Below are 24,091 nucleotides of genomic sequence, written 5' to 3'. Positions count from 1 at the left end.
TTTTGTGTATCTATTTTGGTCAAATGCCTTTTTCTCATAAAAGCGAAAAAAAATTGCTTTCATCATAGAGTTATATATTAAGTACTCTCGTTCTATTATAAAATATCATGTCATTAAAATTGTTTATATAAGCACTGGTTTTTATTAATAATAGCATGGCAAATTATGATAAAATCAAAATACTACATGTTTATACCCAATAACTGAGTAAACAATTACTTCCTTTCATGCATAAAAAAAAAAAAAATTATGCCACAAGAGAATGATTTTGGCACTTTGAGAATAACTAAATACATACTCTTTCTTTGTTTTCTTGGCAAAGTAAATTGTAATACCCCATATGATAAGGATAAAGCTGGTACTACATGTTTATACCCAATAACTGAGTAAACAATTACTTCCTTTCATGCATAAAAAAAAAAAAAAAAATTATGCCACAAGAGAATGATTTTGGCACTTTGAGAATAACTAAATACATACTCTTTCTTTGTTTTCTTGGCAAAGTAAATTGTAATACCCCATATGATAAGGATAAAGCTGGTACATATGTAGTATATGTGATCCCATGTTGTTTGAAAATGAGAAGTTATTATTTTTTATAATGTTTCAACATGATTTCAATTGTATCATTGATTAGTCATTAATTTGAAGTATAGACCATATGATTTGGGCCTTTCATTGAGACGTTACAAATGATTTCAGAAATTATCCCAACCTGAGATGTGGGAATTGAGCTCTGCCATCTAAGATGGCCACATGAGGTTCTTTCTGTTTATAATGTTTCAATAGGATTCCAATTATATTATTGACTGGTTCTTTTAGAGCATAGATAATGTAGTTTAGGTTTCATTTCCATTGGGGTGTTACACAAAATATTAGAATATCCTTAATTATCACGAACTCAAATTGGCATTTTAACCTTAAAAGGGGGGAAAAAATATCAATGGTCTCTTCCTTCCTAGCCAGGTAAGTTAGCCGTTACCGTTCCCTCCTGTATTAGAGCTTACAGAGACCTCCACACGCAAGAAAAACCTCCTTTGTATCAAACCTCACTCATCCTTTTCCTTCCCTACAACCAGCAGTACTGAGAAAGCAAACACTACAAAACCTTGCAGAGAGGAAGAATTGCTTTCTGCAACCCTACTAAGCCATTCTTTTCTTCTTTTTGTTCCAATTGATCTTGTTTGTATGTGTATGATCTGACGACTTGATTGATTTCTTCGATGTGCACGCATTCTTTCAGGAGCAAACGCACATCCCAGAAAGCCATAAACCTAAACCCAGCTGAACTTTCAAGTTCACGACTGAGGTAGCTATGTCATTGAGCCCTCCTCGTGTCCGTAACAATGGCAGTCCGAGGACCAACCAGCTCTACTGGTGCTACCATTGCCACGTTGGGGTCAGGATTGCCTCCACCAACCCATCCGAGATCATTTGCCCACGTTGTGCCGGGCAGTTCGTCTGTGAGATTGACATCGCCCGGCCAAGGCTCGTCGTCGATTTCACCGATTACGATCCCTCCCCCGAAGCACGTCTACCCGAGGCCCCCGCTCTCATGCTTGACCCGCCGATAAGGCGCTTCAATAATACGGAAACTGAATGTCGAAGCCGTCCTTGGTTCTGGCGGCGAAACCGTCGTTTAGTAGAGGATCGTCGGGACCCAGAAGCGGAAAGCATAACCAGTCCTCGAACTAGAAGGTGGCCGCGATTTGACTGGAGAGAGACTCCGGGCCGCGATCCTCGGACTTGGATTGTTGTTAGACCTTTGAATCCTTCTGACCCTTTAAGACCCACTTTCCAACCGCAACTTCCAGTACTTGCTGATCTGGAAGTTGATCCTAGAAATCATCTTTTCGGGTCAGGCCGGCTAAACGAATTGATCGAGCAAGTTACTCAAAACGATAGGCCAGGGCCTTCTCCGGCGCCCGAATCAGCAATCAACGCGATACCAACCGTGCAAATCACGAAGGATCATTTGATCAATGACTCAAACTGCCCTGTCTGCAAGGAGGAGTTCGAGGTTGGTGGTGAAGCAAGGGAATTGCCCTGCAAGCACATATACCACTCCGATTGCATTGTTCCTTGGCTGCAGCTTCACAATTCCTGTCCCGTTTGCCGGAACGAGCTGCCGGTACCTGTTGAAGACAATATTAATGACCGAGAAAGTAGCACTGAGTCTGAGGATTCTCATGCAGAAGGGGGTAGGAGACGCCGGCGGCGGTGCTTGAGGTGGAGACAGTTGGCCACTTTCTGGCCTTTCAATGCGAGATACCGCCGTACAAATCAACATGGCGACAATGTCGATTCTTCTCGAAGGGGTGAGGATTAACTTTCTATAATAATTCCTTTTCCAGTACAGATCCATTAACATGCATAGGAGACTGAAGACCTATAGTATGTACGCCATGCTTATGAACGTTGCAAAAGCTTAAACTCTTTGGTATCTGGACTGTGTATGATTGCGTACAACTTGATGGCTGAGTATGTTGTGAGAATCTCGTATCTCGATGATACTAAATCTCAAAATTATACTTAAACACGCCGTGTAAATGACAGTGCATCATTTACAACATAAATGATATGATCCGATTTGATTTATAAGAGAAATTAATAACAATTTTCTTATATATAAATCAAACACTGTAATGTCAATAGTGTGGAGGGTATATCCATTCACTTGGCATTTAAAACTTCTACGTACTCTCGCATGATCATGAGTTTCCATTCAATTCCTTGACACTCACTAAACTTGGAAACGAACAAATGAGTAAAGGATCGATTAATGCCAACCAAATTGGTAGTAAGATCTTATAAGTAACATGAACCAATTACTTGATATAATTAACATGATTGGAATTTTTGTTTACGTATAATGCTTTAATTTCATAGATTGGATATATTTTAGGGATGGATTAAAATCCATCATATATATATATATATATATATATAATCTTTGTACTGAATTTGCTCTTGTGCCTTTGTTTCCCAGCAGTTCGGTGGAATTCTTGCTGCTCTATTCTTTAGCACTTAAAATTGTTGCTGCTAGTGCTGGAAGAAGTTTAAATGGACTTTATTGTTAAACTGTTTTCTTTAGGATGTAATAATTACTTTATGAACAAAAAAATTTATTGTTAATTTAATACAAGTTTACATTCCTATACACATATATACATGCTATACATCAATCACTATTTACTTCACACCTGATATAGTTTATTTATTTATTTATGTCAGACTCATCACTCTGATTTCAATCTTCTCTCTCCTCAAACTCTTTCACTCTCTTCGACCCCCCTCTCTCTCCTCAAGCTTTCTCTCATCGAACCCCCCATCTCTCTCATCAAGTTCTCTCACCAAGTCCTCTCTCTCTCTCACAGTTTTGGGTTGGTTTGATTTTCACCAAGGCCAGTGCTGTTTCAGTGGATGACTTTGTGCACAGAGAGCTGAAGTACGAACACGGGGAGATAAAAATTTACAGATCAGAAGAGGGCAGGAGAGGAGTCTTCGGATGAGAGATGATTTGGGGGACAAAATCGATTTTATTTTTTATTTGTTAGTGAACTGAAATGCCACATAGGGTGTATGGTGTAAAACATTTAAACCGACTGATGAGCAGATTTTCTATACACATACATGCTATACATCAATCATTATTCACTTCACACATAATATAGCTTATTTATTTATTTATTTTTTATATTTATGTCATACTCATCACTCTGATTTCAATCTTCTCTCTCCTCAAACTCTTTCACTCTCTTCGACCCCCTCTCTCTCTCCTCAAGCTCTCTCACCAAGTCCTCTCTCTCTCTCTCACAGTTTTGAGTTGGTTTGATTTTCACCAAGACTAGTTCTGTTTCAATGGATGACTTTGTGCATGGGGAGATGAAGTTAAAAATTCACAGATTAGAAGAGGGGAGGAGAGGAGTCTTCGGGTGAGAGATGATTTGGGAGGCAAAATTGGTTTTATTTTTTATTTGTTAGTAAACTGAAATGCCACATAGGGTGTATGGTGTAAAACATTTAAACCGACTGATGAGCAGATTTTCTCATATAAATATATATATTTCCTTAATTTTGTAACCTATTTTCAATATCTGTTCTTGATCTTTGTGCCCCATTGTTAATGTTGAAAATCATATCTATTAGATAAATAATTTGTACAAATCTTAATAAACAAGTCTCATGTAAGCGCTTGTAAAAAAGTGAATCCCACCTTAATGTGCAAAAAAATTATTATTTATTAGTCTGACCATTTTTTTTACAAAAAATTTATGTGACTTGCCTATTTGAGAGTTGTACCTAAATTTACCCTTCGAGCTAATCACTTGTTCAAGATCAGGCTGTCTAGATTCATTCCACACGTAAAAAGTACCTTTGGATTCTTACAAAACATTTTGTAATGATCTGAGAACGTACTCCTATTCACTCTTTGATTCAAAGAATGTAAGGAATGACAAAGATCCATTAATTTCAGCCTGCAAAGCCAACTTTTATAGTCATGATTCTGCACCTACTGCTTGCATCGGTAACAAACACAGAATTCTTTGCGTTTAACATCACTATTAGCTTTCATGCATGGATAATCTTATATCTTAGCATCTATACTCGTTTGCATTCAAAATTCATCTCAACTCATCTCATCATAACAATTTTCCTAAATTCCTACACAAAATATAATAAACAATTCAACTTTTTCAAATCTCAAAACAACTTTATCAAATTTCTACACAAAATATAATAAATAATTTAACTTTTATTCTACTATTTACAAACCATCTCAATCATCTCAACTCATCTCTGAATCCAAACAAATCTTAATCTCATTTAAATAGTAGTTATTTAAAATGAGACGTGTTTGATCTACACAAAAACATAAAAGCTGTTTACCAACTGATCATGTGACTTATATATAGCCTCTGTTTGGCAACACAACTGTTCTCCAAGTGTTCTTAGACATTCTTAGATATTTCATTTCCAAATATCACTCGAGCACAACACTTTTCAAGTTCAAGTTTTCGACTTTTTCATCTACTTATTATCTAATTATTAAAACTTTTCTAAACTCCAAAACAAAATACAAAAAAAAAAAAAAAATACAAAATTTTTAAATTTTAAAACAAAAATAATATTAAAAAATAATATTCAAATAATTTTTTAAATTTATAATATTTTTATTCAATTTTCTCTCTTCTTTCACAAAACTCAATAAAATATCTTAACTAATTTCACTACTATTTACATATATACTAGATATTTTATGTATCCAAACGAGACCTTAATGTGATTTGTCAATATACTTTGTAATAAAAAGAGCGTTACAACCTTATAAATCATACTAAGTTATGTCAGTTTTGTAGCATTTAGATTGGGAATTTCAATGAAATGGGTTGCCAATTTCTATTGCTGTGTAGTGTATGACTAATCTGCGTTCGGCAGATGAAAATTAATGTAAATCTAAACGTAAATCTATGTAAATCTAGCACCTAATATACTACTTCCAAATAATAATTAGACAACTTGACAAGATTCATGGAAATAGAAGTAGTCCACAAATAACTCAACTCATACAGGGAGATCTCTCCATTGCTCAGTATACCACGAGAAGTTGTGTGAATACTGGGTGGAGATCTCTCCCCTAGTGCACAGCCGCTAGCTGTGCATAGATTGCCCCCTCCTCCTAAGTGGCTGATGCCCGTGGAGGGGGAAAATTTTTCGGAACATTGCCATGCATGGTAGACTGAAGATTTCCTCCACCTCAAATACAAAACACCCACAACGATTTTAAGAAACTACGACAGTGGGATGAGATACAAAATTCTTATCTCATCTCATCATTACAATTTTTTCAAATTTTCATACAAAATATAATAAATAATTCAACTTTTTCAAATCTCGATTCAACTTTTTTAAATTTCAAAACAATAATAATATTAAAAAATATTATTTTAAACTTTCATCTAAAATAAAAAAAATTCTCATCTTACTATCCAAACCTATAGAAGAACACTTACCCACTGAAGCTGGTAGAGAGAGAGAGTATTCTTTTAGCCAAGAAAATATGATAATGGTAAGCACTAATTTGGTTCCCCTTTCCCCTTTGGATTGTGTTTAGTTGGGTTTCAACCCCCTCATTTTGTAACTTGCATCATATATCTAATAAAACTACCTTACCTAGAAAAAGAAAAAAAAAATACCAATGTCACACTGATTTATATGTTAAAATTTGATGCCAATAGCATACTGATTTATTCATTCATCAAGAATCCATACTTCATTATGACCAGCTACATAAAATTAGAAGCACATAACTAATCAAAAGGTAATTAACTCTTGAAACGCACTTAATTTCTGCTAGCTACTGTCGTGGAATCCATTTATCACCATGAAAACAGATCAAGGAATATAAAATCCAAAACATCCAAAGCCAGTTGGACAGATATCAATAATCATGGATAGCAATCAGTTGAGCGAGTACATTTTCTATCAAATTATAATTGAATGTAACGCAATTAGCATTTTAACGCAAGGAAAGTTGAACAGCTTAATTCCTTGCTCACCTTTACTCCCCTTGTATTTTATTTTTTTCAAAGTTCACAAACACCTGAACTGATTGTGAGAACCAGTGTTCTGGAACATCATGCGAGCAACACCAAACCCTTCTGTGTATGCTGCGTTCAGGTATGACCTCTGCAATAATGATAATCATGAACATGGTAGAACCATAACATTACATGAAAAAGCTTTCCACAATCACGACCGATAATAATGCAAGGAATCGATGCCTCAACATGCAAGCCATGTGTTCTATAAAATTGCCATGACCAATTGCTGCTTTTCAAACAAGGGATAAATAATAAATGTTTGAAAAAAAGAGAGGTGTCATGACTGACTCTTCCTTTTCCGAAAAAGAATAAATGTTTGAAAAGGTAAAAATACAACTGCTGTATCCAAATACTTACAGTATCTGCCTTCAACTCAGCACTAAGACGTTCTCTGATACAATTTGATACAACAGCTCCTAGCCGCTCTCCATGTTGCTTAATAGTGTCCTCAGTTATCTGTATGATTTGATTTCTCTAGCACAATCCAGAAGAATCTCTTTGCGGAAAAAAAGAACAGGAAAAAAATGCTTACCTCTGAAAGTAATAGTGCTGATGTTTTATCCAGTATCTCTTCCACATATTGCCCAACATCTTTGAACGAGTTGGATGGTTGCACGCTACCAACAGGTTTGTCCTTTACATTTTTAACTTTTTTGGATGGCTCAGCACCTTTTGCTGCATAAAAAATAATTAGTATATTAGGTTACAATGATTAAGAACAAAACATTCTGGGATGAAGTTTGGAACATCCCCCCCCACCGAAAAAAGAATATTTTTTCCCCAAAAAACTGACTATATTCAACTCAATAATTATCAAAACTCCTAATAGATGAGTCTGATCTAAAAACGAACATAAATGGGCAGCTTCAAGGAAGTTGCATGGTGCATTGATTCACTTGCATAGGTTGCATGTGCCACTGTTAAGTTGCATATGGCATGTATTTGGCGCACAGGTTTAGGTTAGACATCACATCCATCTATTTATGCTTGCTTTGTGCAGAGACCACCATATTGGCATATTGGTATGAACATCCTATATCAGGAAAGACAGTAGCTAGAATACCACAATCACTATTTGGGGACAAAAAAGAGAGAGAGAAACTAGGAAATGGCCTTTCCCTGGAATCAATTTGGTGACTGGCATGTCAGAAAACAATGGTCTAGCTGAATAGAACACACTTGAAAAAACTTAAACCAATTTCAATTGTTGAAGATGATTACTCAACACCATGTGTATCAAACCAATTTAAGTATCAAAGATTATTAATGAGCAACACCTGGGAGGAAATCTAAGATGAAGACTTTGTATATACACCTGCCTCCCCCGCATCACCTGGGAGGAAAAAATGATACTCTTATCTGAGAATGCAATACCTCATGAATTTCCAATCTAACATTTTTTACTTTCCGATTGTTTGACTAAGATGCTTGCTTCCAGGCATAAATCAAGGGGCTTTGCATAGATTGTCTCCCTAAGCCCCTCATGGCCCACAAAGAAAATTGCACATACCACACCAACGCAATTGTTTGCTCAGCACAGCAACATAAAACCGAGCAATAATACGGGGCCCCAGTGGTTCGTACAATCCTTTCAGATGTGATAACATGTTTGAAAGAATAACCGGCTGATATAGGAGAAGCAAGGGCAACTGCTAAAGAAGATTTTAGAAAATTCCCCACGTCTAAAAACATTCATATGCAACCAAGACAATTAGCTCATTTTCACATCATGTACAATGAATGCCACAAAAAACAATACAAGAAATGATCATTCTCCTAACTGCAACGTTTTGCATCTTCACCATGCAGATAGTCCTCCAAATTAGGGAAAATATGAAATACACAAGCATTCATATCTTTATCTTTGTTCAAGCACATGATTGGGTGGCAATATCATATTTTGGGGAAAAAAGGTACCAGTAATTTCCATGGACTTACTATCTGAAACAGCATGATCTTTTGCAGGACCTTGAACTGAAGCTGCTTTTTCCAGGAGATCTGGCACAACCACGGAATCAGATGGAACAAGATCAGCTAGATCAGGAGGATTGTCTTTCCCTACAGGAGGATTAGCCTGAAAAAAATAAAACCCAAAAGAAAAAAAAAAGATTAAATCACACTAAAAAATAAAGAATTATTTGTTGAACCTACATTAAAAAAAAAAATCCCAAATCACCTCCAGGTCAACATACGAGGAGTTTCTGCCAATTGATCTTAGAAATTTGTCGAGCTCACAGACATTAAGAGCTGTAAGTAGGAAACCAAGTGTCAGGGGGCTAAATAAAAAACAAAATGCATGTATCTTTACCAATAAATTCATTTACTGGTGCAGCCTCCCATGTACGCAAATGTTGTGAAGTAAGCACCAGGTAACAGTTGAAAATGAACTCAAAAGTCTTTTGAGTAATGAGTAATGCTACCCCTCACAGAAGGTTTTTACGGAGCTCACATACAAAACACAAGGGGTTGACTTCCCATAATTTGTCATAGATAAATAGCTGCCATTATGTATGTACATATGAATTTCTGTAGCTGTAGCATTTTCTTCAATCTGTTATGAGACTAAATAAAAAAAAAAAAATTCCCCTAAAATATATGCTCGTTCCCTGAAATCACCCCGATTTCAGTTCTATCTATAAAAGAATTTCCATCCAAGTTACTCCTATGTTTTCTTCACAAGTCAATTTAGTTTCTTGACACAACAAAGTCATGTTATGCAACATAAAAGGCTGACGTTTATCTTTTTTTTTAATCTTGTATGACCCAAGAAAAGTTCAAACTACATTTTTGAGATTATACTCCAAAAGAACTAGGCAAGATTACCATGGAGTTTCTTGGGATCATGGAATGACAGGGCATTACTTGTCACATAACAAACTTCATATATTGTCCACTATTATTGGTTAAATGTTTATGACATTATACCATAAAGGAGGTACAATGGAGGCGATGAGATTCTTTGTCAAAATTTATTAGATTTGTGGCGGGTGTTGGTTCTATGTTAGGCTTTTGAAACAATGTGTTGTGGGGATCAACCTTTGAAGATGTCTTACCCGAAGTCTTAAAGTATTGTTAATTGTAAGAATATATGCATGGCAGAGACTATGCAAATCCAAAATCGAAGTATTCAGTGGGATACACTTTTTACTAGACCCATGCAAGAAGAACCCCCCTTTTCTTTTTATAAGTAGAATCTCCTCTTTTTTTTGCCTATACCCTCAAAATGCTTTTGCAAGATACATGTTAAACAACCTAGCACACTAAATAACCACGTTGAAAGTGGCTTTGAAATTATATCTGAAGAAAAGAATGACCAGAATTTTCTGTTTCTACAAACCCCTTCTAACTTACATATTGTCATGTCATTTGACAGTGGGTGGAATAAGCAGTGCTCCTTGTCTTTAAAACCTTGATCCAACAACAGGGAGACATGTCTTCACAGTGCAAAGACAGAAGATAAGATGAAACTGAGAAGATACAGACAAGTATTGCAAATAAAGGACCAGAGGGATAGATAGAGAGAGAAGGGAGTTAAAAGGTACATGATATCTGTGGGAATTTTTCTTAATTCAGGTTTAATGCACATGAAAGTCTATGGCACAGAAAGATTACAAACAAATTACCCTTAACCCTAACTAAAGAATAAAAACTGACTGACAAGACAATTCTACAGTACCAAAACCAATTCAACAATGACAATCAATGAAACCAAAAAGGGAACCTTTTCTTATAAGTACCAATTTCGATCATTTTTTTCCCTCCAGGTACACCAATGAGACATATAGGAACCATTTTTCACATTGCTGAGATTTGTGGACTACCACCTAATCCTCTCGATAAGTTAAGAAGGTCCACTATGCTTCTAGGCATAATCCAAGTCACACCAATGTGTCTTTTTCTCATATTGTTCATGGTAAGAATCTTCCCAAGATATGCTTTTTCGATAAGTTTCCAACATGTCTTTTTTTTATGAATAAAAATTTTATTGAGACAAGTAACAAGGCAAGGCCAAGTACATAGGAAGTATACAAAAACTGAACCTATTACATGTCAGGAACTAGAAAAAGAAAATCATGGATACTAGTTCCATTAAATACAAGTTTCCCACTATATGCTGTCATGCCGTCCAAGCAATATACACAACTCCTACAGGTACCTTAGTCTTCCACATTCTATTATAAGGAAAAAAGTTGGTAATATGAGGGACAAAAACAAAAACATTAAAGTATGGACATTAGGCCCCGTTTGGTTGCAAGACTCAGCTGAGATCAACTCAGTTCAGTCTAATTTTAAACTGAGTCTAACATCCAAACACCCAACTCTCACATTACTAAACTCATCTTAACTCAAATCCTCCTTACACGTGGGACCCACAATCTTTTTCAACTCAACACATCTTTATACGTGGGACCCACAACCTTTTTCAATTTTTCATAAATAGTATTAAACTCATCTTAACATCCAAACACATCTAAACTCATTTTAGATGAGCCCCACATAACTAACTCCACTCACTACTATTCATAAAGAGCTCAGCTCAGCTCAACATCCAAACGCAACCTAAATCTCCCTATCTTGAATGGAGTCCAAAGCAGTTTGTCTTCACCTCTTATTCTCAAACTAGTGGAGTACAATAGATTAAAAAATACAATAAAGGCCTCAACCTCCCAATCATGACCCACAAATAAAACCAACATTTCACTGAGTGAGTCCATTATCTATCTCGAAAAGGTTCACCATGAAGTGTCCTTCACCTGAGCCGCGGGTGTGTGGTGTGTGTTCCTAGGTGACATTGGAGCATCTAAGAAATCATCTAAACCAAGCAGGCCTACAGTCCACTTGGATCTGCCACCAGCTAGCATCACTTCAGTCATTATTCTTGTGTTTATGAGTGTCCTAATTGTGTCTCCTTTTCCTCAACCTCCCAATCATGACCCACAAATAAAACCAACATTTCACTGAGTGAGTCCATTATCTATCTCGAAAAGGTTCACCATGAAGTGTCCTTCACCTGAGCCGCGGGTGTGTGGTGTGTGTTCCTAGGTGACATTGGAGCATCTAAGAAATCATCTAAACCAAGCAGGCCTACAGTCCACTTGGATCTGCCACCAGCTAGCATCACTTCAGTCATTATTCTTGTGTTTATGAGTGTCCTAATTGTGTCTCCTTTTCCACAATTTTGGTATGCTATGCCCTATTCTTATTTTAAAAAATGCAGCTCGCATGTAATTTTAATGAGTGGGCATTGTTATTATAAGATCGAGGTAAAATAACTAAAGGGGAAGACATTAATTTGCCAAAGGTCAGTAGATCTATTACGAGGCAATGCAAGCAGTCTACTGTTATGTAGCATATCCAATTTCACTTTGGTACATTACTCAGCCTGTCAAAGCTAGAAATGTATCCTTCAATCCAGATCTACAATTACTTGCATCACTAGGAGATAAGAAGAAGATAGAAGCTTCTACAAAATTCACATGAAAACACTACTGTGGAAGAACAATGTCATTTGGGGCAGCCCACGAATAAAATATGAAACCATTGAAATTACGATATTCACACGAGAAATTCTATCCTCACAATCATGTCTGTGCACACAATAGTATTGGTCTAGTGACAGTGAAAATGTTTGCTCTTTATTCTAATTATTGATTTCATTTTCTTGGAGTAATATACCTTGTTTACTTATCAAAACAAAATTATTGATTTCATTAAAGAAATTTAAATACAGGAAGAGCACAAAAAGTATGCCTGAGAACTACAAACAAAAATCAGAAGATCTAAAAACTCTAAAAAATAAGAGACCTTCCTACCAATAGTAGAAAGGTTCCCCATTATGTCTTCATAATTTCCCTTTAGTGGAGAATTTTTTTTAATAAAAAAAAAAAATTAATACAGACTTCAATGCACCGCCTCCAACAATGAAAAAATATAGGACAGAATATGAATCATTTTGTAAAAATGTAACTTCAAGGCATATGTAACAGTACTATGACACGTCTGAACAAAAACGTATACAGAAAGAAGTTCAATTTCCAGTGTGACTAACAATTACTTCATACCTTGCTGAATCATTAATAAGTGCAAACGGAGTAACGCAACCCAAAGGTACCTTCCAAAAAAAAAAAAACACAAGCAATAAAATCAGGGAGCAGATTACAGTCAAATCAATGAGTAGTACTGAGTATTGAACCAAATAAATCATATTAAAAATGTACACTTCAGATACACATAACAGAAAGCATTTGAGTTAAATAATTAAATAATAATGATAAAAGAAAATGGTCATCCTTTGTAGTAATAGACATATATTAGCCACTCTAGCCAAAAACAAACTAGCATGTGGTCAGTCCATCAGGCTTGGATTTGTCAATCGCAAAAAGGGACTGAATCTGCCATCAGACTACGGCTCTACCTCCTTATAGCTCCTCAATGAAAAGTTGAAAACTACTACGCACAATATGTGAGAGAAAACTTTATTTGAAAGAGGAGAGAGCTTACGCATGCAGGACTGCATCTGGAAGGAAGGTTCCTCTAAAGAAAGAATTTATATATTTTCAAACATGAAGAGATATGAGCTAAATATGCTTCACATGTAAGAAGTATTTGCAGAGGAATGGAACTATTAGCAAAAAGAGAAACAAACTTGAAAGGGAATGAGCAGCATAATGGTGCAATGTGTCATTGTAGGCACAAAACAGGGGGCATGTAGCAGAAACTGAACTAATAGTCTTATACCAACCTGAAGTATTTCACCCAATGCTTCTTCAGGAGCCATTCTCAAACCTCCTTTCCCCAAACCAAGTCTTTGAGATAGAACTGCTCAGTTTTGAAGAAAGGCAAAACTCCATCAATGCCCACAAAAATAGAAGCAATATAAGAGCAAGACCAATCCAATAGGAATTCAGAGACGGCAAGCATCTCTAGAAAATCTACTTGCCCGTATGCGATGAGGTGTAGATTTATATACCTTTCAGATCTACTTTAGTATCTGCCAGAGCGGAAACGACATAGAATCTATTTTTCTTGTCCTGTATATACAAACAAGTCCAGGTGTTGGGCCACAGACTACATCAACCGAGAGAAAATGGCCCAAATTTAACACTTTGCAGCAGCAGTACTAAGTCTAAAACTATCATACCTTCAAAAATAAGTTTTTACTCAGTCCACCACCAGTATTTCCAACATATTTTGCCTGCCAGAAAATACATATTCTTGATTCAGAAACCATAAGTACATATGAAAGAGGAAGGAATACAGCACAGTTTTTTTTTTTTTTTTCTGTTTTTTTATCAGTATCGTTTTACCTGAGCTTCAACCGTCATGACAACAGGATGTTCATACTGGGAGAACTCAATTTTAAGCTCCTAAAAAAACCAAACATATTAGTCTCTTGAAAGAAAAAAAAAAAACCAAATGATACAAATCCGTAGTCCCATTGGCACAATCCTGAACCGCATAGATTCCTGAAACTAAATCCTATGCCTTGTAGGCTGGTGGATTTTCTAGCAAGCTGTAGAGGATTCCAAGGCAATCCTCAAGTGGCAGCAATATGGAAGACGCCCTATATGTATGTGTTGGTGCATTTGGCGGGAGCGAAATGATAGAAGCTTCGAGGATTGAGCTTAAAGTTCTCTTCTTTAAAACCTCGGTCCTTGATTTTAATGGTCTAAATGTCCATGATTTTCTACTTTCGGTTATAATGGCCCCTATGAATAAAATTTTTGACTTCCTAATAAATAAATAAATAATAATAATCACTTGTCACAGTTCCAATAAAACACTGCAGAATTCAGCCAAGTATCACAACATTCAAAAAGATCATTCTTCTTCTAACTCATATATTAAAATTTTCATTTAGTTAACAAACCGAAGCGAAAACTAGTTCATTCTGTTACAAGCGGAGGTTGCTCATTTACATAATAAATAAAAAAATAGAGATCGAAAATCACCAATCGAACATGGAAAATGAATTCTGAGCCAACATGAAGAATACCCAGATCAAATTGAACTAGAAAGAAAAAGACTGAAATACAGAAAGAAAAAAAGGAAATTGGGGGGCGGCTGCAAAAAAGAACCTGTAAGCGAGCGAGCAACTGATCCTTGGAATAACCCATTGCTTAGTTCCGTCCACTGGATGCCAATTGCCAAGCTTGGGAGAAAAAAAAAAAAAAAAAAAAAGCGGTAGAAAAATGGAACGGCGAATAATTTGCAGAATATAGGTTAGACTCAGAAACTGAGTAGACGCAAAGTTCGTTTGGGACTGGCTGCTTATACGACACCGTTGCATGTAGAAGTATGATTGTTCAAAGGGTTATATGGGAAGAGTCCTGCTCTACAAAGTCTCACATTCTACTTAAAAAATATGTAATTTTATTTTTTTATCTTTATATTTCATATTTCATGAATATGAAATTTATGAAATATAAAAATAAAAAAAAAAAAATCATATTTTTAAATGGTGTGCAAGAACGTAAAGCTTATGTTTAAAATTTTTGATATGGGAAAAGGTGATAAATAGATAAACTTTCTTACTCATCATCCTCACACACTACATACTATACTTTTTTTATTTATATATATATATATTGATTTTATTCTTCTTAAATTTATTGAATTCTTCAACTCACCATTCATGTACCACATATTTAATAAGAGAAAAAAAAAATATAATGTATAATATATGGAGACGATGAATAAAATTTTTCTAAATAGATTATTCAAGTATTGTGCTGTTTTGTTCAAAAGAAAATCTTGTGCAGTTCTTTAGAAGAGATTTTTAACACGGGTTCAAGTGTGACTCATTTTTTTAAAAAGGAATTGTGTCGGATTTTGCTCACTCTAAAATTATACAAATAAATTAATATTTACGTGGATATGAGTATAGATACTTCTAAAATGCGGATGATGTGGTACCTTCATCCTAAACATAATTAAAACTGATTATGTAAGCATAAACTTAATGAATATTAACATCATATAGCAAAATGAGGATACCTTGTATTCGTACTTCAAAAGTATTTACTAATTAATCTTTGCTATACACGTGTTAACATTCAACTTTGACCATACATAGAATTATCCATTAATTATTAATTAAACTTAAAATAACAACTGGTTTAATAATAATTCCTAACCCCCTGGATTTATGCTGATATTTGGGATAATATTTTACATTACAAAAATATTTTATATTTTAGTATTAATCATGTCTACAGGAAAGGTAATGTTTTAGTAGATAGTCTTGTTGTCTCTTTTTTAGCTCCCCAAACAATTAGTTGACTTTTTTGTTTTAGATCGTGTAGGTATTCCTAGTTTCTAGCAGTAGTCTGTAATATTTTATTTTTTAGTTTTTTTATAATTCTCTATTGTATCCATTCAGTTATTTTTTTCGATAATATTTTTTTTATGAGTTTGGTTTTGGAATTGTAATCCCCTTACTCTCTTTATATAAGATATTTTTCCGTCACAAGTGAAGTTTTATAAATAAAATTGAGATACTATCATTTTTTTTAACAGTAAACTCAAATTATAAAACCAAAGCCAGGCTTGGATTACTCTATAGCCATGGAGGCTCTCTATTTTTCAATTATTCTTGGTAGTTTTAAAAGTGCAAACCTAGAGAATAATGAGGAGTCAATTTCCACTCTCTTTGTTCATTTTTGCTTCTCTCAGTAGTTTCATTCATTAGTTCTTTCCTCTTGCTTTTCTCATCTATTTTGGGGCTTAGAGTTTTTTAGCATGATGAGAAAAGTGTCCAGATTATGGGTCGAAGCAAAGTTGTTTGCTTTTCTCATGAAAGATAGAAGATAACAGAGTTGTGGTTAATCGTGGTTGTGAAATTCTAGATCGTAGAGGGGAATAGGTTCACAAATATTCTTCATCTAGAGGGGGTTTCTCTTCTCGTGAAGGTTCTTACACGTCAACATTGTTAAAGTCGGTGGCAACATGTTTGAAACAAAATAGAGGGATGATATTTATCAGAAGAGTGGCCCATTGATGGAAGGGAAAAATGGCAAGGAGAGAAATGAAGGTGATTTTTGGCATCTTCGTACTGTTGGTGGAGACGACGGTTGGTCTTCCAAGGCATTGTAGAAAATTGAAAAAGTTAAAGGGCCGCTTTGAGATGTATGGGCTAAACTATTTGGGTTGAAAGAGTATTGAAAGCTTGCTGAAGGAGGTGGACACGGGTTTTGATCTTTTAATGGGCCTGAGCCATAATGCAATGGGCTATTTTGGCAAGAGGTGTAAAAGTGGGCTTCCTATGTTGGTGAGCTCCTATTCTGAGCTGGATAAAGTTAATACAAACAGTGTAGTTGGGTGGGTTAAAAAAGCTACGTCCTCGCGATCCATGAGCTTGAAACAAGTTGCAGCTTAACCCAAGCCAACGTGTGATTGTCATCATTGTTGTCGACACAGAAAGGGTCAGCGGACTATGGAAACTCTTTTGAGGGTGTTTTGGTGCTAGTTTCTTTTACGGTGTATGGGATTTCTTCATATGAGGTGCGGGATCCAATTTCTTTGGCTCGGGATAATAGTTTTTGTTGTAAGGAACATAGTGAAGGGCGGTTCCTTCTTCCTCCTCTTCTAAGTAGCTTCTTTGTCATAAAGGAAAGGTTGTTGTGGTAAAGGATGCTGAAGAAGGTGAACGTAGCAAGGGGTTGAGCGAGTTTATACCCAAGTTTTCGAAAAGGACAACTAAGGGGTATTGTGTACCTAGATTAATACCACTGATATGCAATTGGTTATCGATGATGGAGAATGATATGTTTTTTCTTCCCGAGGGTCAGATGAGTTGGGTGAGTCTGATGCTATTCCTTTATGTTCTATTCCTCCTGGTTTAGAATGAGCTAGTATTTTTTTTTTATTTTTTTTTGATTGGGTGATGAGAAAGGTTGGTGAAATTAAGGATTCTGTGGAGATTTCCTGTGAAGGTTGCTCTCCTCATTTCTGTTGAGGCGAGTCAACCATTTTTTGTTAGATCAACCTCTAAAAAAAAGATGGAATTGAAGAGATTATTATCCTCCATCAATTATAATGAAGTGAGTACATATAGAGGTAAAGGCAAGGAGAGGGCAACTAATAGTTAGTTATAAAACAAAAAATTATTTCACAGAATGTTCAGGAGCTGAATGATCTTCAAAAGTGCTTCCAATTGAAGAATTTAATTCGAAAATGGAAGGTTGATATCATTTGTTTCCAAGAAACCAAATTGAATTTCATATATATATATATATATATGTAATCATTAATAGTTTGTGGGGTTTTCCCTATATGGGATGGGCTGTGTTGATTTCTAAAAAGGCGTCGGGTGGAATAATTGTTATGTGGGATATGAGGGCTATGGAATTGGTAGATGAATATATGGGAGAACTTTTGGTGGCTTGTCACTTCAAGAATGTGAAGGATGGGTTTGAGTGGGTATATGTGAGTTTGTATGGCCCTAATTTGGATAGTAGTAGGAGATTTATGTGGGATGAAATGATGGGTCTTTTGGTGGGATCTTCCTTGGTGCTTTGGCGGTGGTTTCAACATTACTCGGTTCCCAAGTGATCGCTTGGGGGAATCTCATTTTTGTTCTGCGATGGGTGGTTTTTCCGATCTCATCTTTGATTTGGACCTTATTGATTTGTCTCTGGTCGAAGGTGATTTCACGTGGTCTAATAAGAGGGCATGGACTAGGTTTGATAGATTTTTGGTTTCTTCTTCTTGGGAGATTCATTATCATGATTTATGTTGAAAAAGGCTTCCAAGATTACGTTCAGTTCATTTTTCCATTGTTTTGAACTGTAGGGGTATATCAATGGAGGGCATAGGTACTTTTAAATTTGAGAATATGGTTGGAGGCAGAGGATTTGGTGGATAGGGTGAAGGTTTGGTGGCCTTCATATCAATTCTCTGGTACACCAAGTTTAGTTCTAACTAGAAAACTTAAAGCCTTACAAAATGACTTGAAGAAATGGAATGTGGTGGTATTTGGGAATGTGGATAATCAGAGGAAGCTTCTTCCTGGGTTCCCGATGCTACTACCATCCACATTCAATTTCATAAAGTTCTGTGTAGGTCGCATCCATTGCAGAAATAGAACTTCCTTTTTCCTAACTGGCATAGACCGTAAGCCTAGTTGCTGTAAGATAGCACTATCTAAAGCCTTGATGAACTTTTTATTCGATTCAATATATAAGACTTGAGCTAGGAAGTATTTGATTTTATTGTATACTTGCTTCGTTCCCTCCATGCAGGCTTTGCATCTGAAAATCCAGAGAAGCCAATTGATAATGGACGATAGAATACCGATCACCCCATTGATCTGAGAGACCGCCTGAGCCTTAGATAACCATTGGTGTATTTGTTTCCCCCATGTATGAGTAGGCCTAATATTTACCCCAGAGTGATTCAAATATCGTCCAGACATACGTGGAAATCTCACCCATTAGAAGAGCATGATCCAAGGACTCACAAGAAGCCACTTTACAATATTCACATTTCGATGCCATAGAGATATTTAATTTCGTAATATTCTTGTCGAAAGGCAAGCCGTTGTTCATACCTCTCCACATAAAAGTAGAGATTTTTTGAGGCAGTAGAGAATGTCATGTCCATTTAGTCCACTCCAAAATCTCACTGTGGTCACAAATGTAATTCCAAGTTGAAGATGTAGAGAAATTACCATTTTGTTCAGCTCTCCATATCGGAATGTTGGGACCAATATCAATCTTGATATTTTGTAATTTCAGATTTTTAATAAGGATATTCTCCACTAACTCTTATATTTTATCCCAATTTCCCCATCTCTCATAATAAACATTGCTTACTTTCAAAGAAGGATTAATGATCTCTGATATTTCACCTAGAACACCTAGAGACGACCAGTTTTCAAACTAGAAGGAGATGTTACATGCATTAAAAATCCATCTGGAACCCCTAATAACCATTTTCAACAATGGTTTTAAGGCCTTCCAGAAGTTAGATTCATAGAATGTACCTATGATCAATTAAGAAAGGGTGGTTCATATTAGAATATTTGGCATGAAAAAAGCTAGTCCAAAGCGAATTACTGTACAAGAACTGCCACACAAACTTCATATGAAGAGTTTTCTCCATGTCTTCTATTTTTTGTATTCCTGGCCCACCTTCTTCCGTAGGCCGGCAAACTTTATCCCAAACCATCCATTTATTTTTTCTCTTACCATCTTTACTATCTCATAAGAAATCTGCAGATTGTGAAGTACACTACAATACATTTTAAGAACTGTTAGAAGATGCATAGGAATGCTACCCAGCACGTGCTTTAATAACACTAATCTATCTCTCTTGGAAAGTAAAGTTCATTTCCAAGAGCCTAATTTCTTATACACTTTTTGAATTAGATGCTCAAGATAAGTAGCCCAAACACTACCCGTACAAAAGGATCTTTTGGCTTGTTGGAAATGCATTAAGAGTAGTTATCGTATTGCTGCTATTTGGAATATGATTCATGTATCCCTGATGTGGTGTTTATGGTTGGAAATGAATAAGCAGTATTTTGAAGATAGAGAACATTTCTTAGCAGGAATTAGAGAGTTTTTCTTTCGAAATTTATATCTTTGGGCAAATGTTCTTGTTCTAAATTAGGATAATTAGCTTCTACTAATTCCTACTTTGTATTTAAGAATTTTCTCTTATTTACTTGTGTACTTTGACTAACCTATTTACTTGATTCAATAAAACTTCTTATTACTTCTAAATATATATAAATATATATATATGATCAAATTAATTTAATTTATATATCAAGTCACCTCAATTTATAAAACTTTATTTAAAAAATCTCCTTGGATACAAAAAAAAATGTTTTAAAATGTTTTTTAAAATATTAGTCACAAGAGATTTTAATATTACAATATTCTAGACATGCATGATAAAAGAGCTTATATTTTTTGGTTTGTGTGAAATAATTACTTAACAATTAATTAATTAATTATCAATCAAGCTAATTTCTGTCTTAATAAGGCCAAACCTGGATCATTACACTCACGCTGTATGTTGGATCTGACTTGTACTGTATCTTCATTATTTGCACAGATCTTCTTTAAAATCAATAAATAAAGCATATGCAGATGAGCATCTAGCAACTTCTTTCACCAATTTTTTTTTTTTTTTTAAGGATCGGTTCGAATAGCGAAATGAAATAGTTTTAAATAAAAATTAAAAATTGAATAAAATATTATTTATTATTATTATTATTTTAAAATTTGGAAAAAGTTAAATTATTTATTATATTTTATGTGAAAATTTGATAAAATTATAATGATGAAACGAGATAAGATGAAACCCGAATCCTAAAAAAAACAAAAAAGAAGAAGAAGAAAATAGCATTACCTTCTTAATTAATTGGTTCAGACCATTTACGGATGAAACAAAGTGTTAAAGTGTCAACAACATAATGACAATAATTGTGCAAAAACTACGAAATCTGGAAAGACTTGTGCATACATATATTGATGCTTTGATATCACATGAAGTGTCTTCGATCTCTTCAATCTCATGAGGAAATTGGATTTTTGCCATCATGTGCTCAAATGCCAGAAGCATGTTCGTCGTGGGACCATGATCCAATGTAGGCCCAACAGTAGTATGTTAAGGTTCCAAGTATGGCTTATTCATTCAGGTTCTGCTTTTGCAACCAACAGAATGGTTTTCCGTCCTAAAAACTCTCCTTGCTACGTACACTACACTTCACTCTAAAACACAGTATTTTCTGCAATTTTCCCACAGTAGTGAGTGTGGCCCATACAAATTAACACATTGAAGAGACGAAATACAATGTAAATGGCAGAAAGTGGAGATGAGACCCCATGCCCTCCCCTCATCCACAAGCGCAACATGCAGGACAGACAGGTCATGTGCTATCTTGGCTTTGACCAACAGTACTTCTTACACTTGACCAGGCATTCTTCTCAATATAAACAATGCCGCCCATATAGTTTCCGTATACATGTGATATTCTTCTGCTCATAGAATTGCGTGTCCACTTCGAATCTTAGCAGAAATGCTAAAGCCAAAGCACAAAGTTTTTTTAAGAAACTAGAGCCAAAATTCCAGTAATAAAACTATTAATATTGAATTAAGTATCAAATTATGTCAAGAATTAAATGCTTAATACCAAATATTTGGTTTTTAGAACTTCTCAGAAAGATTTCAACTCCTTTCCATCTTTTTCTGATTATCATTGTGGTGCAAGTCCTAAACCCTCCAAGCCAACAGAAAAGGTTACAAAATCACAAGAATGTAGTAGAACATCAAGATTTTGACCTACCAATTAGAAAAAATAAGATTCAAGGTTGTGAGACTGGGATTTTTACAACAATCTATGACCGTTCCAGCGAGCTAAGTGGTAAGTCCTTAACAAAAAAAGGCGCTTAGATGGTTTCGAGTTTCCACATAACTCTGCAATTTGTTCCCAGGAAGATAGGCAAATCTGACATCTCTCTGTACAGGCTCCCACACTCCAAAAAATGCCTGAAACAGTAAGTTCTGTATAAAACAGCATGTTTTACAGAGATTAAATTAAATAAGAAAGAAAGAAAGAGACAGAGCATAGAGCAAGCCAACAAGGGGCACTGATAAAATTAAGATTTTCTTCCTATAATTTCATTACAATATAAACCACATGAATAATACTAATATAAGGAACTTTGCATGAATCATACACATTCTTAACATATAGAAAACCACAGGGGAGAGTCCAAAAAATGTCTCACTCCCCATGAGTTTTACTTCTCCTAATTCAAAATACACTAATAAATGAATTTTGGTCACTGTCAGCAATATCTTCAGGCAGTAAGCGAAGATCATCAATGAATATGAATGGACAAAAGAATGAATAATATGGGTTGGCTTGATTTGTTTTTTTCCATTTTTCTCCTGATCATCAGCAGAAGCTCCACAGACGAATATCGCTTTCTTCATACAGATCATCAAACACTAGTGGTGGATCAAACAAGGCACCATTAAGCATTTGATCAATGAATTTTGGTGATTGTAGGCCGTCCAAGTTATACCAGGATTCCATCGTGGCCATTGGCTCATTGACCTCAAAGGATGACATCAGTGAGACATGATCATCGTCGAGTTGATCCGACGGAGATGAGGACATGGATGGAGATGAGACTAATGATGAGGATGAGGGAGGAGGAGGAGATGGAGGGGTGGGAGCATCTTCCATGAAACTATTGGCAGCAGCTGCAGCCACTCTTTGGATGGACTTTGGTGACATAATGGTATCTTGATCAGGAATGTGATTAGAGGATGTGATGGGGAAGTTGAAATTTGCTGAAGAGCCTTTAAGGCATAGAAGTGCAGCATCATAGGCTCTGGCTGCTGCTTCTGGTGTGGAATAAGAGCCCAACCATATTCTTGTTTTTTGATTTGGTGCTCTAATCTCAGATACCCATGAACCCCAACTCCTCATTCTCACTCCCTTGAATTTCTTCTTTTTGCTTGCTGATGCTGATGCTGATGTTGATGTTGATGGCAATGGTTTTGATATTGGATCTGGATGATTCTTCTGCTCTGTCTTCACCATTTGTTGAAAGCTGCAACAATCAATGCTTTGGTGAACAAAGGGTGTTCTGGAATCAATACGTACGTTGGTGGAGAAAGTGTGTTGGAGAAGTCTCTCTACCTAGCTCTTTGGTTTGTTCTAGGCAACTTTTTTCCTTTTGCTTGTTCTGAAAGTAAGGAAAGCAATGTAGGGACTGAACTTTGAGGAGAAAAGATTGCTATTTATAGATGGGGGGTTTTGAGTTTTTTAAGTAGAAGTTCCTGCTAGCTAGTCAATGCACAGTAATAAGGTTCTCAACATATGGACATGAATTATGAAAATGGGTGACAGATGTTTTCTACTGTACTAAAATCAAAACTATATATATTCCCATCCCTGAACTAATTTCTTGAAAAAAAATGACTATTTGCCTATCAAGGTAAAGGTTACATTAGATGCCTGCCATTACTAATATTTTCAATTAAGAAAAGATGGGGATCAATATATTATAAGAGGGATCTGATATATTACTTGGGCAGGGATATATATTTATATATATATATATATATATTGTTTACCAGTAGTTCATGAATCACCACTTTGCATGCATGTTTGAGTTTTGAACAACTTTGAATTAGTCATGAGCCACGTAATTGTTAACCCAAGTAAAATAATCGATGTCAGCACTTCTGTAAAAGATCTTGGCTGACCTCAAAAATGCATGTGTCGTGTGTGGCGTGCTTCATCAAAGTTTTATAGTTGTAATGCAATTATTTCTGGACAATGACACTAATATTTTTCTGACTTTCTTGCTAGGAAAATTGTTCAGAGGTGCTTGTCTGACTAAGAATAAAAAGTAAAATGAATCTCTTAGATTTCACTATATATATATATATTTATATGGTATCTATACTGTTCATTTTTTGTATAATAAATTACAGTCCTTTTTTTTGGAGTTTCT

The 24,091-nt window shown here is 35.5% G+C and overlaps 3 protein-coding genes across 3 annotated transcripts; 1 reads left to right on the top strand and 2 right to left on the bottom strand.

Annotated features, from left to right (window-relative positions):
• The first annotated feature begins 1,114 nt into the window (after nt 1-1,114).
• Nucleotides 1,115-3,069, top strand: LOC108988307 (E3 ubiquitin-protein ligase RING1-like). Its single transcript, XM_018961539.2, has 2 exons — nt 1,115-2,318; nt 2,993-3,069. Exons 1-2 carry the CDS (start codon nt 1,316-1,318, stop codon nt 3,022-3,024), a joined length of 1,035 nt encoding a protein of 344 aa, XP_018817084.1. The 5' UTR covers nt 1,115-1,315; the 3' UTR covers nt 3,025-3,069.
• Nucleotides 3,070-6,348: 3,279 nt separating this feature from the next.
• On the bottom strand, nt 6,349-14,839 carry LOC108988355. The gene is made up of 12 exons (XM_018961598.2): nt 14,684-14,839; nt 13,913-13,972; nt 13,747-13,800; nt 13,576-13,636; nt 13,348-13,424; nt 12,668-12,717; nt 9,957-10,039; nt 8,782-8,852; nt 8,544-8,679; nt 7,138-7,280; nt 6,963-7,061; nt 6,349-6,690 (listed from the first exon to the last, which is right to left on the bottom strand). The coding sequence occupies exons 1-12, from the start codon at nt 14,720-14,722 to the stop codon at nt 6,595-6,597; spliced, it is 969 nt and encodes a 322-aa protein (XP_018817143.1). The 5' UTR covers nt 14,723-14,839; the 3' UTR covers nt 6,349-6,594.
• Nucleotides 14,840-22,311: 7,472 nt separating this feature from the next.
• On the bottom strand, nt 22,312-23,364 carry LOC108988309 (ethylene-responsive transcription factor ERF014-like). Its single transcript, XM_018961540.2, has one exon. The coding sequence runs from the start codon at nt 23,170-23,172 to the stop codon at nt 22,519-22,521; it is 654 nt and encodes a 217-aa protein (XP_018817085.1). The 5' UTR covers nt 23,173-23,364; the 3' UTR covers nt 22,312-22,518.
• Between the last annotated feature and the right edge of the window lie 727 nt (nt 23,365-24,091).

Source organism: Juglans regia, chromosome 13 (genome assembly GCF_001411555.2).
Source record: "Juglans regia cultivar Chandler chromosome 13, Walnut 2.0, whole genome shotgun sequence".
NCBI classification, from domain to species: Eukaryota; Viridiplantae; Streptophyta; class Magnoliopsida; order Fagales; family Juglandaceae; genus Juglans; species Juglans regia.
This window is presented reverse-complemented; position numbering and strand designations above follow the sequence as displayed.

Excerpts from the sequence above, each read along its gene's own strand:
- LOC108988355 (XM_018961598.2), bottom strand. The coding sequence starts at position 14,722 with ATGGGTTATTCCAAGGATCAGTTGCTCGCTCGCTTACAG. Across the intron at positions 10,040-12,667 it reads CTTATTAATGATTCAGCAAG|ACATGTCTCCCTGTTGTTGG; the intron begins GTATGAAGTAAT and ends TGCACTGTGAAG. Across the intron at positions 7,062-7,137 it reads CAGCACTATTACTTTCAGAG|ATAACTGAGGACACTATTAA; the intron begins GTAAGCATTTTT and ends CAAATCATACAG.
- LOC108988309 (XM_018961540.2), bottom strand. The coding sequence starts at position 23,172 with ATGGTGAAGACAGAGCAGAAGAATCATCCAGATCCAATATCAAAACCA.
- LOC108988307 (XM_018961539.2), top strand. The coding sequence starts at position 1,316 with ATGTCATTGAGCCCTCCTCGTGTCCGTAACAATGGCAGTCCGAGGACC. Across the intron at positions 2,319-2,992 it reads TGTCGATTCTTCTCGAAGGG|TTCGGTGGAATTCTTGCTGC; the intron begins GTGAGGATTAAC and ends GTTTCCCAGCAG.